Source organism: Ochotona curzoniae, unplaced genomic scaffold (assembly GCF_017591425.1).
Source record: "Ochotona curzoniae isolate NIBS_2020 unplaced genomic scaffold, NIBS_Ocur_1.0 scaffold_4701, whole genome shotgun sequence".
NCBI lineage: Eukaryota > Metazoa > Chordata > Mammalia > Lagomorpha > Ochotonidae > Ochotona > Ochotona curzoniae.
The window spans coordinates 62,901,496-62,919,760 of NW_024467122.1; the positions used below are offsets into that span (position 1 = coordinate 62,901,496).

The following is an 18,265-nucleotide window of genomic DNA, read 5'->3' on the forward strand; positions in this document are numbered from 1 at the left end:
CCTTTAATTTACATGCTACCAGCAATTTCAAAACTGTGAAATTCAGATGATAAAAACGTTCGCAACCATTAACTACATCTCTCCTTCTTTTCTATTCTTCCCATCACACACTCACCCACACATGGCCACCTGCCCTCTCCTGGACCCCTCTGTGCCTCCACAGAAGCTGCTTCATCCACCTGACATGCTTTTCTTCCACTGCTTACCTACATGACAAACTCATTTTTCCAGACCCAGTTCTTTGCCACCCCTCTGAGAAGCTGGCTTTCCTTCTCCACTCTCCCACAGGGTTTGGACTTCCTCCTCTGCTCCCATAATAACTCTGGGACTGTACTTGGGCAATCGCTGTCTTTCCTATTAGATCGAATTTGTCAGTGAATAAACTCTTTCTGATATATTTTTATATGTGCACATAGACACATGATTTCCAATAACCTTTACTGAGTCACTGAGACAGAACATGAGTTTCTCTTGAGATATCCAGAAATCAGTCTTAGAGAAACCAATGAGAGAACGTGGGCTGTCTATGCCCAAGGCTCGGCTTTGCCATGACTAGCAGGGAAATCTGGAGCTTTCTTCCTTCTTGTTTTTGCCTTGAATTTCATTAATTCCACAGCAATCAGTGGCTGCACATCTAGTCTTTTCTCAAAGTCAGGACCTTTTCCTCAGAGATTCTGATCATTTTAGCATGGGACAGAACACATAAGCCTGAGCATTCTTCAAGAAACTAGAACAAATCAAACTCCAAGAACATATAGCATGTTGCTAGGGTTCAAAACCACAGAATTAGAAAGTCTTTGAAGACAGGTCTCTAAGCTTTCACCATTGGTTCTTTCAATCATTTAATGTTATTATTGACTGAACATTTCCCCTTTGTAGTATTTCCTTTCAAAAACATTTAATTTTCATGGCAATCCTGTGAGGTAGGAATTATTATCTCATTTTATCATTGCAAAAAAAAAAAAAAACAAAACAAACCCAAGACTCATGGGGTCAAGAAATGACTTAGTTATAGGTACTCACTGAGTGGCAAAGCCAAGACCAGACACAGAATGTTCACAGCAAGCTCTGGGTTCTCTTCCTTCTACCACAGCTTCTCTCAGTTGGCCCTCTGCTTCTCTAGACCTTCTCTGGAGTCTGACATTATGTACATTACCTATGACTAACATATTCCAGATCAGCTGCCCTCCACACTTAACCATCTTTTTGTTACATAAGATTCCCCATTTCCATTTCAGATTGCTTAAATCAAGTTTTGTTATTATTGTTGTCTTTTTGCTTTTCTTTGCTAGCAAAAAGCAGAGAATGCTCAAGTTAAAGGTACATATCTTATGTCCACCAGCATGGTAAGCTAAAGACACCTATTCTTAGGTAGCCTGAGTTCAAACAAAAGAAATGTGCAGATTTTCCCATGTAACCATTACGTAAAACTACAACAACCTATTTTCCCACAAAGTGTGAGGCTAAACAGAAAGCTGACCCAATGTATTACTCAAGCAGCAGAGATGGTGTCTCTATCAGGCAATGTGACATTCATCTCACTTAGGAAATGAAAGGAGAACTCCAGCTGCGTAAATTAGAATCAGTGATAGTACAGCTGTTAGCTACAAACATTTGTTTGGCACGAATCAATCTGAACTCTCCTGTCGCTTGCTTTGATGGTCTCTCTACTATCTTGTTGACTAATGATGAAATCATGGTTTGTTAATCCTACCTAATAAAGAAAACACTAGACCAAATGAAATGCAAACTGTATTTCTGCACTTTATTAGGACTGTTTATTGATTCTATGTTTATAAGAGTCCTTTCATATACACTCATTAAATATTTACATGCATTGCTTATGTATCTAGCTGCATAAGGAGAAATTAATCCTATCTTTAATCTGAGTGACTTTGTTTGCTTTCAAAAGGTCTTTGCTTAAGATGGAAAGCAGCCACCTCAAATAAGTTTCTTATTGCTGACTAGTCCAATTTGTGATGTACCAATAGGTGTCTCATCTCCTAGGGTAATCATAACAGAAGCCATGCTCACATCCATACTTAAGTGATATATTCAATCTGGAAGACTTATACAATTTTCCTATGAAGTTAGAGAATAATAAGGAAACAAATAACAACAAGCTGATCTTCCTAATGTCAGTGCAGAGAAGAAACTAAGAGATCAGAAGTCACTGGAGTGGAGTTCCCCTCCATATAAAAGCAAATGTACCTCTGTAGGAAAAACCTGGCTTAAACTTGCTCTGTGTACACTGAAATAAACAACCTAATTGTTGGGAATAATTCCTAACAGCAAAATGCTCTACAGGGTCACTTTCACCTGGTTTTCATTCCTAATTTTCACTTCTTCCCTCTCTCTCAAATCCCAGTGACAGCCCTGTTTTTGAAGGTAGCATACCTATTTTTTAATATCCCATGAAGAAACAACTTTCTAATCATTATAAAGCTACAATAAATAAAACAGTATGGTATTGGTGAACAAACAGCCACATGGATCAGTGAGAGAGAACAGTCAAGTCTATAAAGAAATGCACCCAATGCAGGCAAATAATGGTTGATCAAAGCTTGAAGGCAACTCAGTGGTGACAGGGATCTAACAATGGTGTTAAAACTACTGTCATCCATGTTAAAAAAACAAAAACAAATACTATTATCTATATCTTATAATATGTACACAATTTAACTCAAAATATTCTAATTTAGGCCTGAATTTATAACAAAAAGCTATACAATTCTTAAAGAGAAACACAGGAGAAAATCTAGTAATCTTGGGCCCAATACCGTAGCTCAGGGATAAATCTAAATCCTCCCCATCTATGTCCCCGGATCCCAAATGGATACCAGTTCATGTCCTGACTGCTCCACTTCCCACCCAGCTCTCTGTAGCCTGGAAAAGCAATAGAAAATGGCTCAAAGCCTTGGGTTGCACCCACATGGGAGACTCAGAAGAAGCTCCTGGCTTTGGATCAGCTCAGCTCCAGCTGTGGTGGTCACTTGGAGAGTGAACCAACAGATGGAAGATCTTTCTCTCTGTGTATCTGCCTTTTCAATAAAAATCAATCTTTAAAAAAGAAAGAAAATTTAGTAATCTTAGATTAGGGAAAGATTTCTTAGACATGGCACCAAAAGCCTAAACCTTAAAAATATTTGATATACTAGATACTATAAAAATTAACAACTTCTGTTCTTCAAAATCTGTTAAAAGAATGAAAATATAAGCCACATGTTGATAGATAATATTTGCAAAGCATAATGGACTGACCTCTAGAAGATACAAAAATTTTCAAAATTCAATAGAAAGAAAAAAATCTCACCCCATCTAATTGCATAAAATTGAAAAATACCTCACTAAAGACTATACAGTAGCAGATAAGGGTCTGGCACAGTGGCCTAGTGGCTAAAGTTCTCACCTTGAACACACCGGGATCCCATATGGGCGCCAGTTCTAATCATAGCGGCCCCACTTCCCACTCAGCTCCCTGCTTGTAGCCTGGGAAAACAGTTGAGGATGGCCCAAAGCCTTGGGATCCTGCACCCACATGGGAGACCAGGAAGAAGCTCCTGGCTTTGGATCGGCGCAACACCGGCCATTGCAGTCACTTGGGGAGTGAATCATTGGACAGATGATCTTCCTCTCTGTCTCTCCTCCTCTCTGAATATCTGACTTTGCAATACAAATAAAATAAATCCTTTTTAAAAAGACTATACAGTAGCAGATATGCAAACTAAAAGATGCTCAATAATGGAAAAATAAGCATTTAAATAATATTGAGAAAACACTATGCTATATCTGAACATACACAGTTTAAAGGCCAAGATGTGAGGAACTGGTCATCTTACATGAGTACACTGCTGGTAGGAATATAAAATAGTTAAACCAAATTGGAAAACAGCTTCTAAGCTTCTTAACCTATCATATGATCTAGCCATTCTGCTTCTAGGTATTTGCTCAAAAGGAAAAAAAAAGATTTCTATATGAATGCTCATGTAAGTGTTTATTTTTAGTAGTTCCAAATTATAAACAATCCAAATGTCTATCACATGGCTATATGAAATATCACTCAGCAATAAAAATGAGTTATCAATACACAGAACAACATGGATGACCTCAAAATAACTGTGCTGAGTGAAAACAAACAGCCTGCACACACAGACATAACTGTCCGAAGGGCAGAGCAGTGCAGTGAGAAAGAGCTGGAGCTGTGCTGAGCCTGCAGAGTCCTCCGAGGACTAGGCCTGGAGGACAGCAAACCTGCAGGAGAGAGGGGGAAGAAGCCTTCATACAATTCAGGCGCTTTTCCCAACAATCAACTCTATGCTCTTTCTGTGTGTGTGTGTGTGTGTGTGTGTGTGTGTGTGTTGCGGGGGGACCCAATACCTTTATTCACAGTATGGAGTGACTTGACAGCATGTTTGTACAGAAAAGAATCACACAGTAAAGACTCCAGAGCTTACTGGATCATTCAGAAGCCTTAATTCTGAGATTATCAAAGTCATCATTGTACGGCAGCTAGAAACTTCATTAGTGCTTTTGTGAACACAAGAGCTACATCAAAAAGTTTACAGAAAAAAATGAAGGCAAAAGTGAAGTGGTACAAAACTTTTTAAGACCTACGCATGGTTTTCTTCAAAATTTAAAATAGATTTTTAATGAGCCTTTTGAAGAACAACTAGTTTACAAGGAGGAAGAATGAAAGAAAATACAATACAAACAGACTGAGAAATGGCACAGGAGACACTGTCACCTGTTTCTGAGGTGTGGCTTTCACAAATAAGCCTTCCTGTTTTACAGCTGCACTCTGCGAGCCACAGCTTCATGCTGAGAAACAACGTAGGCTGCTGTTCATGTCTCAGTAAGATTCTCTGCCCTCATTGAGCAAATCGAGCACGTCACTGAATCTACTATGTAGTTTTACAACTTGTATGAATCTTTAGAAATTTGCAAACTTTTAATATAACACAGACATTTTTATTTATTTCTTTGTTAATTCATGATCACAGGGAATGTTTTAGACCACATCTTGCTTGGCTAATCTGATTCTGAATTCATTTTTTGCCCTTCAGATACATGGGAGAGGGCCTGGCACGGTGGCCTAGCAGCTAAAATCCTTGCCTTGAACACGCCAGAATCCATTATGGGAGCCGGTTCTAATCACGGCATCTCCACTTCCCATCCAGCTCCCTGCCTGTGGCCTGGGAAAGCAGTCGAGGATGGCCCAAAGCTTTGGGACCCTGCACCTGCGTGGGAGACCCAGAAGAGGCTCCTGGGTCCTGGCTTCGGATCGGTGCAACACCGGCTGTTGCAGTCACTTGGGGTGTGAATCATTGGACGGAAGATCTTCCTCTCTGTCTCTCCTCCTCTCTGTATATATATTTGACTTTGCAATAAAAATAAATAGGTCTTTTTTTTAAAAAAAAGATATAGGTGTGAGATAAATTCTGGCATAAAATTACAGGCATAATAAGCAATATGAATTGTCCCTTTTAGTTTATGCAAATATTCCATTTTTGTAGATGAATAAATTCAGAACTAGTTTCTTTTCTCAACAGGATCCAGGAACATGTTCTAATATATGCTTGCGTATTTAAATTACATATAAACTAGTGATTCTTAACATCAAGGAATGTTAAGAGTTACTAGGAAAGCTTGTTAACATGAGGATCCTTGATCTCATTTACAGATTTTCCAACTGCAAGATCCTGGGTATAGCTTAGGGATGTGGATTTTAATAAGCATTCCTTCTGCCCGCACCACCTCAGGTGAGGTGGCCGAGTCTAGGCCTAAGAAAGATAATGAAATGGAAACAATGGTAACTAGAGAACATAAACAGTCTTCCCGAAGCAATCTCTCCCTACTCCAGAGTCCAACACTGTAAAATGCAGGGTGGAGGAGCATCCCTCCTCTAGCCACACTGATAAATAACCAAGTTACTAGGTATCAAGGAAACTTTACTAAAGCTCCCCCACAAAGAAAAAGGATTCAAAATTGGTTTGTACAAGCAAGCTCTCAGGCAGTCTTCCAAAAAGTGAAACGGAAAAGCAAACCCACACAGAAAAACATTTATTAGAGGCCAAACATGTTTGTAAAAATATTTATAAAAGCCACAAAACAAACTAAAAGAAAAGCAAAGTGGTCAGAGAGCAGGAATTAGTTTGCAAGACATATCACTTGCAAGTGGCTGCTTCAGTTCAACTAACATTTACTGAGTTCTCAAAATGTACCAATATATAATTGGAACTTTCAAATATATTGAATCCACAAGTAACTCTGCATGTGGTTTATCCATAGGCTTTCTTAATAGATGAAGAAATGAAAGACCAGAAAGAATAACTATTTTGCCAATGATCATACACAACAGGCAAGTTAGGATTTGGACTATAATTTGTTGAATCCAATGCCCTCTCTCTGTTATACCTCACTTCTCTGAGCATAAATTGAGAAAAAAACTCATCTAAAATTCATAAAACTCACCTAAACTAACCAGAAAACAACAAATACTTACTGGCATTTTACAAAAAAACTAAGATAAACTAGATATTTCATTCTCATAATCTATAGTATCAACAAATAAGAAGCCTGAGTCCTGCAGTGATAATGTACATTATAATATAATATAAATACCATGAGTGAATCCATACAAACATAATGGGTTATTAAAGAATTCTCTTTGCTCATGGTAAGCCACAAACACAGTAACAGATGGAAATCAACTTGGCTTGATTGTGGTTCTGAGACTATAATTTGAAGAGTAGCAAGATGATTTATGAGAAATGGCTGTGGAGGGATATCTACTGTGTTACCCAAATTTACACACAGTGGCATCTTTTTTTTTTCCTCTTCTTGCTGCTACACAGTGGCATCTTAAGTAATAAATATACAATAATAATGAAGTTATTGGTTTGGCAGACACTGAACATGTGGCAGCCAGGATGGGTTCACCAACGATGAGGATCCTCTGGAATCACATTAGCTCCTAACATGCCCCATTTGTTAAGGTTGATATCCTAGGACTAGAATACCCTCATGCAGACTTTTCACAACCCATTAAGGTGATACAGACAGAATTCACTTAAAATTTACAGCTCTAGAGTTTAAGTCCTGTTAAAAAACAGAATTGCTAGAATCAAAGAACCATGTCTGCTATGTAGAGGAACAATGAGATCTAATTGATGTTGCACATTCCAATAAGAACAACACTCACACACACATACACACATATCACGTATACACTGAGCTTTTCAGAATATCCTGGTACTCAATATATGGCATGGGAAATGATTCTGAGAATGAAACATGTATTTGTTGATTACCTAACAATATCCTTACAGTTGATGCTCTTTTCCTCCAAGTTTTTATACTTTGGTTCCCATTCCACCATAATTTCATTCTCTCCAAGAAAATAGTGATAAGAGAAAATAAGATTAGACCTAAATTCCTACCACTGTGGAATTAAAATGTTAATTTATCTTTTCCTTAAAATATTATTCCATTCTTGGGAATATAACCAAAAGAAGAAAAATCTGCATATGGGAAAGTGACCTACAATCCTACGTTGATGGCAGCACAATCTACAATAGTGAAGACATGGAAATAACCCGGATGCCTATCGAAAGAGGAATGGATAAAGAGACTATGGTACATTGACTCCATGGAATATTACTCAGCTATTAGAAAGATGAAATTCAACCATTTGCAGCAAAATGGTCCAACTAGTGACCACTATGCTCATTGAAATAAGTCATTCCCAAAGGACAAATATATGTTCTTTCTGATATAAGACAACCTTCACATAAAATACAAATCAACAGATATATATTTGGATTGTTTGCTTTTGGCACTTAGAAATAATGATGCTATAAACATTATTGCATAGGCTCCTGCATTGTACTATATGTTATCAAATGCTTTTACTATATCTACAGAATGATTATATACTAATTATATGCCAAAAGATTTGGCAAAACCAAGTAAGAAGGTAAGATATCATCTTGGAAAAGTCAATAACTAAAGTAGGCTGGTACTTTTCAAAGAAGAGATAAATAAAAATTATTAAATCATCAATAGAAAAAACATGGAAATTTACCATGTAATGTTTCGTTGTATTCAAATGAGTTGCAAAGGAATGCATGGCTTAATAAATGGCATTAAGTAAATGAACAGACATCTATGAAAAACATTTGGCTACCACCTTTCATTATACATGAAAACAAATTCCAAACAGATTAAAGATTTAAACAAAAACAAATTCATGAAAGTAGTGAAAGAAATGTTAAGGACCATTATATAATTTGAAAGGGGTTTTTGTAAAATATGTCAGGAAATCCAGAAAGAATGAAAAACATGTCTAAATATAACTTAAAAGTTGTGTATGGGTAAACATATTTTTAAAAAATAAAAAATAAAAGGAAAGAACTAAGATTCATATTTATAGATTCTACAGCAAAAGCTCAATATGCTTAACACACACAAAAAAATCAAGCAAATGTAATGTATGCTTGTTAAGCAAAGAGAAATATAAATACCCTTTCATTTTGCAATTTAACTTCTGGAAACAAATCCAACAGAATATCTAACACACACACACACACACACACACACACACACACACACACACACACACACCAATTTCTGAGATTTCCAAGGGTTCAGTAGTCTAATAAGAAAAACAGTAAAGAAAACAAAACAAAAATCCTTGATGTCCATTAATGGAATATTGGCCAAATCATGATATAATGATGTAGAAGTAGCTTATGCAGTTACCAAAAATAATGGAGATTTAGGTACTGACATTGTAAGAGTTACATCTATTTTATATATTACAACTCATTTTGCTAAAAAAATTTTATTTTAAAAAGTATACACTAAAAGCCTCTTAACTGAGTCAACCAAGACCAACAAAGAGGGGCAAGACCGGGAAAGATACCTTAAATGTTTTATTTTACTTTAAAAAAAAATACATATATTCATTCTCCAGTCTTTTGTAACATGAGTAAGAACTGATCTCACTGGGTCCACCTGTCCTTCGTGGTTAGAACATACCCCCTAAATCACCGTTTAAGAGCTTCATTTAAAGGAAAGTGGGGACCTCGAAACATCTGTTAAGCAATTCAGGTGCATGTTCTGATTTATATTTACCGCCAATCTTCTGCTCTTGTCCTGCTACCCCTATCTGCACTTTCTCTTAGCATCTATTCCATAGAAAATATCCTCTAAATATTAGACTGAATTTACATTGGAACAATAATTCTCTTTCACAATCACATTTTAGTTTATACATGTATAACTAAACTGCAAAAACTGTTTTAACAAGAATAAATGTTTGGAAACAAGATTAATTCTTAAACAAAACTCATTTCTAACTGGTTTAACATTTAAATTTGTTAATCTCTTATAAAATTTCTTAACATCAGTTAGTTTAACCAAATGTCATTGACTTTGTACTAACCAATATGACAGCACTAAGTACAGAGAATTATGCAACACTTGAAATGTTGCTAGCATGAATTGGTTGCCTGATAATATAAAAACACATCCAAGATTCCAAAGAACTCATATGAAAGAGAATGTAAAATATTGTATTAATAGTTTTTATACTGACTTTATGATGGAATGATAATATTTTGGAAATAGTGGATTAAATAAAATTCACTAAAATCAGTTTCACTTGTATTTTTTCAATGTGGCTAATTGCATATCTTAAATAAAAAATGTTGCTCATTCTATTTCTATGAAGAATCACTGAATTCTAAACCTGCAGACATTCTTTGTCCAAATGATAGTGTCATCTATGAGATCCTATTTGACAATGAGTTGAATTCTTTTATCATGTTACTTAAGTGAAAGACTTATTAGAGTATCATTTTATACATTTCCCTAGCAGTCTTGTGATTCTACATTAGAGGTCTGTCAGACTGTGACCAGTTCATTGACCAGAGGTGGTCTGCTGCCAGTTTTAGGATAGCCTACAAGCTAACAACAAATGTGCATTTTTAAATGGAAAATAGTTTTTTAAATGATTAATATTTTGTTAGTCATAAACATTTAAATGTTGGGGCCTTGAGTCTGGCACAGCAGGTTAAGCTCTTGCTCCACGTGAGTGCTGGTTCAAGTCCTGGTTACTTGGCACTTGTGCTCCAATTCCCTACTAATGCATCTGGGAATGCAGCAGCAGATGTTGCCAGGGCTTGAGTCTGCGACCCTCACAGGAGGCTTGGATGGCATTTCAGACTCCCAGCTTCAGGCTGGCCCTGCCCCGGCCTTTGTGGCTGTTTGGGAAGTAAACTAGTAGACTGAGGATTTTTCTTTCTGTCTCTCCTCCTTTCAAGTAAATTAATTTTAACAATTAAGTGAAATTCAGATTTCCATGTCTGAAAAGTCTTACCAACACACAGCCATGCTCATCAGCTTGTTCTCTATTATTGCTTGATGCTACCAGAGCACAGTCAAGTAACTGCAACGAATACTATATTGCCTGCAAGCTCTACATCTACTATCTGACTTCTTGGCAGAAAAAGTTTGCTTGTTCCTGCTCTGTGTGCTCCCTATGGCTTCTTATGACATGATGCATGCTTAGTCACTGATCGCACCTTAACACCTGCTGAAATAATGAAAAGGGAAAGCTGTGTCTCCTCTCCTTTACCAGGACTTAATTTTCCAGTTTCTTAATTTGCTTCTGCCATTATTGTTCTTGACCCAAAGTGTCCAAAACTGTGGCTTCTGGGACAGGTTTTAAACAGACAGCATCACAAGTTCTCAGTAAAGGTCAACATGCACCTCCACATCTCCATCACCAATGGTCGCATATAACACTGGTGTTCCCTTTGTAAGCTGTGTGCTCATTGCCCATTTAGTGTCCAAGCTAGGGGTATGATTTGCAGTGTTCTTTTTTCTCCTCTACCCATTCTTTGGACTGTTCCTCAACCCATGATTTTTCAGGCACCTACCTCAGTAGATCCTGTGAATGCAATCTTGTCAATGCCAATGTGAGAAGCTATTGCTGCCCCAGCTGTCGGCCCATATCCTGGCAAAATATTGATGACTCCAGGTGGAAAGCCAGCCTAAGAAAACAGGAGTGGAGGAAGTGTGGCTTGTGAAAGCTGATGCATCACGTTAAATGGGACATGCTCGAGCAAGTTCCAAATGTAAGGGGAGTCAAAGCCATACCTCAGGTCAGCTTCTCTTACCTCTTTGATGAGAGCACCCATGTACAGCGCGCTGAGTGGGGTTTGCTCCGCTGGCTTAATGACTACTGTATTGCCACAGCACAGGGCTGGAGCAATCTTCCAGGCAAACATCAGCAGGGGGAAGTTCCACTGAAAGGCATAAACTCAAGGTTGATAGCTGGAAAAATATCCCTCCATGGCTTTGTTTTCAAGCTGTGACTTCTCAAATTTCTCAAACTAGTCCTCAATATAAATCTTGTCCACCACAAAGTATAGATGTTTGGATTTGTAATGCTTCCTTAAGAACAGAACAGCATTGGCCTTGGAAAGTTCTCGTTTTTCTTTGTGTTCGACAGATTACTGTATTTTGACTACCCACCAAAAGAAATCTCAGGGCAAAAAGGGAGTTTTTGTTTTTTCTCTGCTTTGTTTTAGTTTCTCATCATTTTTTTTATTTTTAAAATTTTGCTTTGGTTTCAATTTCTCCTGCCTTTGAGATTTCTACAGAATTTTCACACTGGTACGAAACTTTTTTAATCCTAAAGAACTAGAAAAGGAAATTCCAGCTATAAATTATATTTGAGTCAGTGTGTATTTCAAGGTAGAAATTCATTCTTCACATACATATTTTATCACAAACACCATTACAAAAACTAAAGTATCTCTACTGAGGAGTATGGAAAATTTGTATTGCCTATATACTGCAAAACAAGCTAATGGAGACTATAAGAACCTGGGGTCTGAAACAATTTTAACTGGTTTTCACAGGATATTACACTTGTGTTGTCATCAGCTTAGGCATGAGTCTTAGCACTATCAGGTGTCATTGATAATTTCATTAAGAGGGAAAACAGAATTCCTGGTCGCCTAGCTTCGGCCCCTGATCACAACGTGCTCCAGGCTGAAGCGCCTCAGCTGCCACCCTTGAAGGATTCTCCCTGGCTCTGGCAAGCTTGCAAAAATATACAAGTGTCTTGCCTTCACCAAACACCCAATTTCTTTTCCCGTTGGTTGTTTATAAACTGGGGAGTCCACAGTGTAGTTTTAATTCCATCTACAGTATATAAATCTTGGAGTGTGGTAAGCGAGCTGAGTGGGCTGACAAGCAGCTCTGGTCCTGTCTGTGAGGCTGCAGCCCAGTCGGTCTAGGACAGGCAGGAAGAGCAGGTATGAGTCCTCCAAGCAGAGTAACAGAACTCACCCTTGGCCTGGTCTCAAGAGGATTTCCCGGTGGGCAGGGGGGAGTGGTGGGAACAGAGGAACTTCCACCAAACCTTTCATTTTTCCTTTGCATCCCAAGATAAATGTCACAGTATGTCAGAGTTTACCAACTATTTAAACAAATATTAAGGCTTCCAAAAAAAATCCTTGGCTCCCCAAACCAAGGATTATCTTGAGTTCTTCTCATATATTTTTAAAAGAGAAAAAAATGTCTATATTGCAGGAGTTTAATCTGAGCTTCCCCTTGAAGCCCCTGCCAGAACTATTAGCTAGCACTGTTAGAAGATTCAGGAATGTTTTGTATTGTGCCAAGGGTGTGTGAGAGACAAAGAAAAGGACAATGTTTAATGTTCCAATCCAAACACTAAGCACTACATCTATTTCCCTTTACAAGATGCACAACAGCTCGACATGGTTTCAATTATGACCGTGACGTTAATTGTATTTCTGTGTCTTCTGCAGTGTCTTCTATCTAGATTTTTGTGACAAGAAACAGCGGGAAAGAATAGCATTAAAAGATCATATAAAATAATATGACTGGAAAGATGGTGAGTCATAGTTCTAAAAAATAAACAAGCAAATACAGCAGAGCATTAATTTTCTATAAGCAGAATGGACATCCGTAACCAAGGGCAGATTATTAATACACTGCACTTTGCTTTGCTTATTTTAATCATGAGAATTCCATGACTTGAGAACTCAATTCCTGGTAACAGAGCTGAAACCCTATTAACCTGTTCAAATAAGCATTTTCAGGGAGGCTGTTAAAGATATGTCAACAACATGAGCTCAGGTTTTTTTTCTCCAGTAATGGAAAACACACATCATAGAGCACTATGTTTTATGTGTCTTTAAGAGAACTTAGTCAAATGAAAATAAACACAAGGTGTGAGAAGATTCACTCACTGGGATGATCTGTCCACACACTCCAATAGGTTCATGTCTTGTGAAGGTAAAGTAGTCTCCATCTGAAAGAAAGAAACATGGTCACTCCCCAACAGGGCAAATTAGGAAACAAACACAGAGGGACAACTTCGTTGGCAATAAAAAAAAAACAGAAATGATAAAAATAATGCAAGTTCCATTCTTCGAAACATCTGGGATGAGACAGTATCAATGACAGGTTCAAAAAATAACCAACAACCAAACAAAAATTACAAGTTAAATCAAGGCAAACATGTGGTATCTAATCTTTTGGGATAAGCTCATTTCCCTTAGCATTATAGTTTCCAGTTGGGCCCATTTAGCCACAAAGAACTGCATTTTGGTTTTTTTTAATAGCTGAGTAGTATTCCATGGAGTAGATGAACCAAAGCTTGCATTATTTTTAACATATTGTTTACCCAATACTATGTCAATTAATTCCATAATGTTGTATATTGATACTGAGGTTTTGTTGGGGCTTTTAACTGACCGGATCTTTACTCTGTTAGCCCTATCTTCAGACTAGAGAAGGTCTCCCCAAGAGGCCACTGAACTTATCTGGACAATAAGATGCTGGACTTTATGCTAGATATGTGTTTGCAAGGAACGAATCTCAACTGAACTTGAACTGTGGAGGAATCCTCCATGGGGGGAGGGGTACGGGAGGGGTGGGGGGAATCCCCAGTACCTATAAAACTGTATCACATAATACAATGTTAACAACAATAAAAAAAAAAAGAAAAAAAAAAGAAAAAGAAAAGAAAAAAAAAACAGAAATGAAATAAAGAAGCATCGTACTAGGTGTGCCCAAAATTTAGGAGAGGAGATGTCATGAGGCATAGGATCCCTGTGACACCTCCTAACACAGCTCCTGGTTACCCAGAGATGTCTAGAACCTCGCACCAACATGAGCAAATGCATAACTAAATTTAAAATAAATAGAAGTCCTGGTTTGAGGCAGGTGTTTGGTGCAGCAGCTTGAGGAGCTGCTTGGATTCCCACACCCCACATCAGAGTGCCTAGTTCAAGGCTACTTCACTTCAGGTCCAGCTTTCTGCTACCGTGCACCCTGGGAGACAGTGGATAATTACTCAAGACCCATGTAGGAAACTCAGAAGGAGTTGTAGCCTCCTGGCTTTGGTCTGGCTCAGTCCTGGCAATTGTAGGCCAGGAGTGAACCAGCAGATATTCCGTTTCTCCCTTTATTTCTCTGGCTTTTAGTCAAAACACAAATAAATTCTTGTTTTTTAAAGATGTTATTTTTATCGGAAAATCAGTTATACAGAGAGAAGGAGAGACAGAGAGAAGGTCTTCTGTCCAATGATTCACTCCCCAAATGGTCACAACAGCTAGAGCTAAATTAGTCCGAAGCTAAGAGCCAGGAGTCTCTTCCAGGTCTTCCACATGGGTGCAGGATCCCAAGGCTTTTTGACTGTCCTCAACTGCTTTCCCAGGCCATAAACAGGGAGCTGGATGGGAAGCAGGCCTGCCAGAACACGAACCGATGCTGATCTGGGATCCCAGTGAATGCAAAGTGAGGACTTTAGCTACTAAGCTACTGTGCTGGGTTCATAATTATTTTTTTAGCAAGTCTTGCAGGATAAACTAAAAATACTTATAAATACTAAAATGTATGTAGAACAGTTTTTTTTTTTATTTTAAAAAGGAAAAAGTATCCCAAAACTTAGAGGCTGGCAACTGGAAAAAAGTGAGGAGTAAAGCTAAGATACATTTCATAACTGAACCCAGGCATCAAAATGTACTCCTTGGGGAGGGTGGGACATGGCACCATCCCCCTTGTCTCTCTTAAATACAAGGGATGAATGTCCTTCTTTGAAGGGATCTTTTGGTTCTTAAGTAGTGCTGAACATGTCCACTTTCACCCTTATATTTTACTTTTGTTTATTCCTCCTTTTTGATATATGTGAACACATCTTCTCAATGGCTCATGCTCCTCCACTGGATCAATAACTAATGATAGTCCTATAAACTCTCCTGAAGGATGACAAGTCTTCTTGTAGCTGGGACTGTTGCAAATATTGTCACAAAGATGATCCTTTTATGTAACTTTGCATAAATGATGCAACTTCAAAAACTTTGTGGAAAAATGGATTTAGAAGGTAAGCTTATGTTGGTGCAAAAATACGAAATTTATGCAGTTTTTCATAATATGTATTTTCCATGGAGTTTTGAAGATTTCTTATGTCTGTGGAATTTCTTGATTAAGATATATGCGTGTTTCATTTTTAAACATGTTGCCAAACTCATTCTTTGGAAAAATTAAACAATTCATATAATTCCAGCAACATTCTATTTCTTACAGTAACACTGAAATTTTTCAACTGTTTTAATTTCAGCCAATCTGATAACTGCAAAAATGGCAATTTGTTTATTTTTGCATTTTCATGCTGACCATTTTCAATTCTGCTCCTGCAGTTTATTTCTTTTTCCACTTTTTCCTTATGGTTTGTTCATATCTTTAATCATCTGAACAGTTTGACAGATATTAAGGAATGTAAGCCTTTGTATTATTATTGTAAAGTTTTTCCTCAACCTACTGTTTGTCTCTTCCCTTTTTTTAAAGATGTATTTTATTTACTTGAAAGGCACTGTTACATAAATAGAGAGAGAGACAGAGAGAAGGAGATCTTCCATTTGCTGGCTCACTTCCTAAATGGCTGCAACAGCTGGAATTGAGTCAGAATGAAGCCAGGAGTGAGGAGCTCCTGGCTCTCCCATTTGGGCACAGGAACCCAAACACTCGACCATCCTCTGCTATGTTCCCTGGATCAGAAGTGATGCAGATGGCCCACAAATTGGCCCCTGTAGCATGCTGGCAGTATAGGCAGCAGCTTTACCTGCAATGCCACAGAATCAGCCCCTCTCATCTTTCTTTATGCATATAGTTTAAATCAAAGAAATGAAGTAAGAATGGTTCAGCAACTTTAGAACCTTACTTTTTAATATATCTCTGTTACTAAAAATCTAGCTAAGATGTAGACATGCTCCATAGGATGATAAGAAATTCAAATTCAACTAATATTTTAAAAACCGAATTAACTATCTCATTCTGTAGAAAGGCATTTTCTAGATCTTTCTAAATAGATGTAATTCTTTGTAATAATACTAGTTACAACTCTTCTTCAATTTATGAATTTCTAGGAAGAATTACACAAGAAGCAACATACACCAACAGGCAAGAGTTTGAGTAAGCTGACAGAACAATGGGATCAGCTAGATCCTCACAGCACAGAATCAGAGTATTAGATCAAGACAGAGCAAAGGGGCTGAGGAAAATATGGGAAGATAAACTGAAAATAAACAGCAGCATTTGCAGGAAACAGATTCAGAGAAAATTCCCAAGACAACTGTATGAGTATAGCACTGTAATTCACAATGCAGCTTTCTATTCTGAATGGTTAAGAATTGGTTGTGCTATTACATATCAAAAGTTACTAAATCTCTCTCTCTCTCTCTCTCTCTCTCTCTCTCTCTCTCACACACACACACACACACACACACACACACAATGTAGACAAAACTTAAAAACTGACCTCACGAGTAACTGAATTTGGTTTCATATTTGTGTCCCAAAATAAACAGCTATAGAGAATGAAAACTTTCTTGGATAAATTCTTGGCAGATCTGATGAACAGTTAGGTAAACACACTGGCACAGAGAAAGTGGCTCAATCTTCAGTCCTTACAGTTCTTCTAATTCGTGAACAGCAGGTAAAGGGCAGTTTGGTGCTTGAACCCTTTCTAAAGCTGCACTGCCTGGAAGAGATTGAGGGCAGGCCTGGGGGCTCATGCAGTAATTAAGATGCTGCTTGGTTGCCCACATACCGTATTGAGGTGCCAGGGCTCCAGTTGTGGCTCCTCTTCTGATTTCAACTTCCTGCTCACATGCTAATGTGCATCCTGGGACACCGCAGATAATGGCTGAAGTGCTTGAGTCCTTGTCAGCCACATGAGAGACCTAGACCCAATATCTCGCTGCTGATTTTGGCTTGACCAGAGCCTGGCTGTGGTGGGTATTTCAGGAGCGAACCACACACAAAGTTGATCTATTCTCTTTCTCTTTCTCTCTTACTATCTCTGTAGTTCTCTCTGTGTGTGTACCTCCATCTCCCTTATCTTCAAATAAAATGAGAATTTTTTAAAAAAAGGAAAGACCCTAGCCTTACTAGTTGTTTCTGTGCTACCATCTGGAGGGCGGTACATGGCAGCCCTCTAATGAGCACCACTCCAGGAATCCTTCAAAACTAATCTTGCCCTTCTTTGAATCACCCCCCACCCCATGCACACCAAGTCTCTAGATCACGATTATCCTAGGAACAATCCTACAAGAGTCAAATACCTTTCTAATTTTTCCATTTCCCAGAATCACTTTTAACTGCTTGATGAATTCATCTTTTAAAATATGTAAGTAGCTACCTGTTAGCCTCACATTGAGGAACATCTACAAAATGGCAGGGTTTTTGGCTAGTAGTATTATTTCTAATATTCTTCAAGCCTGAGAGTTAAAATACTGTTCATAAGGGCCTGTCGCAATAGCCTACTGACTAAATCCTTGCCTTGCACATGCTGGTATCCCATATCAGGGCCAGTTTGTGTCCTGGCTGTTCCACTTCCTACCCAGCTCCCTGCTTGTGGCTTGGGAAAGCAGTAGGGAACGGCCCAAAGCCTTGAGACCCTGCATCCATGAGGGAGATCCAGAAGAAGCTCCTGGCTCCTGGTTCCGGATTGGCTTAGCTCCAGCTGCTACAGCCACTTAGTGAGTGAGCCAGAGGATAGAAGTTCTTTCTCTTTCTCTCTCCTTCTCTCTATATATCTGCCTTTCCAATAAAAATAATAAGTCTTTAAAAAAAGAAAAACACTGATCATCAGTTTACTGCACAGAAGCAGCCTGCTCTCCATGCTGCATGGTGCTTCTCCAACAGAAATGTGCACCCAAAG

The 18,265-nt window shown here is 38.2% G+C and overlaps 1 protein-coding gene across 3 annotated transcripts in view; it reads right to left on the reverse strand.

The window, feature by feature from the left end:
- Positions 1–18,265, reverse strand: part of ALDH1A2 (aldehyde dehydrogenase 1 family member A2) — a 156,879-nt gene that overhangs the window by 19,587 nt on the left and 119,027 nt on the right. For 2 of the 3 annotated variants that reach the window (XM_040969497.1, XM_040969495.1), the window contains exons 5-7: positions 13,290–13,351; positions 11,184–11,312; positions 10,944–11,057 (exon numbers count right to left, since the gene is read on the reverse strand). In XM_040969497.1, the coding sequence (XP_040825431.1) occupies positions 10,944–11,057; positions 11,184–11,312; positions 13,290–13,351 (305 nt within the window). The remainder of the gene's footprint in view (positions 1–10,943; positions 11,058–11,183; positions 11,313–13,289; positions 13,352–18,265) is intronic. The other variant, XM_040969496.1, reaches the window with a different exon arrangement.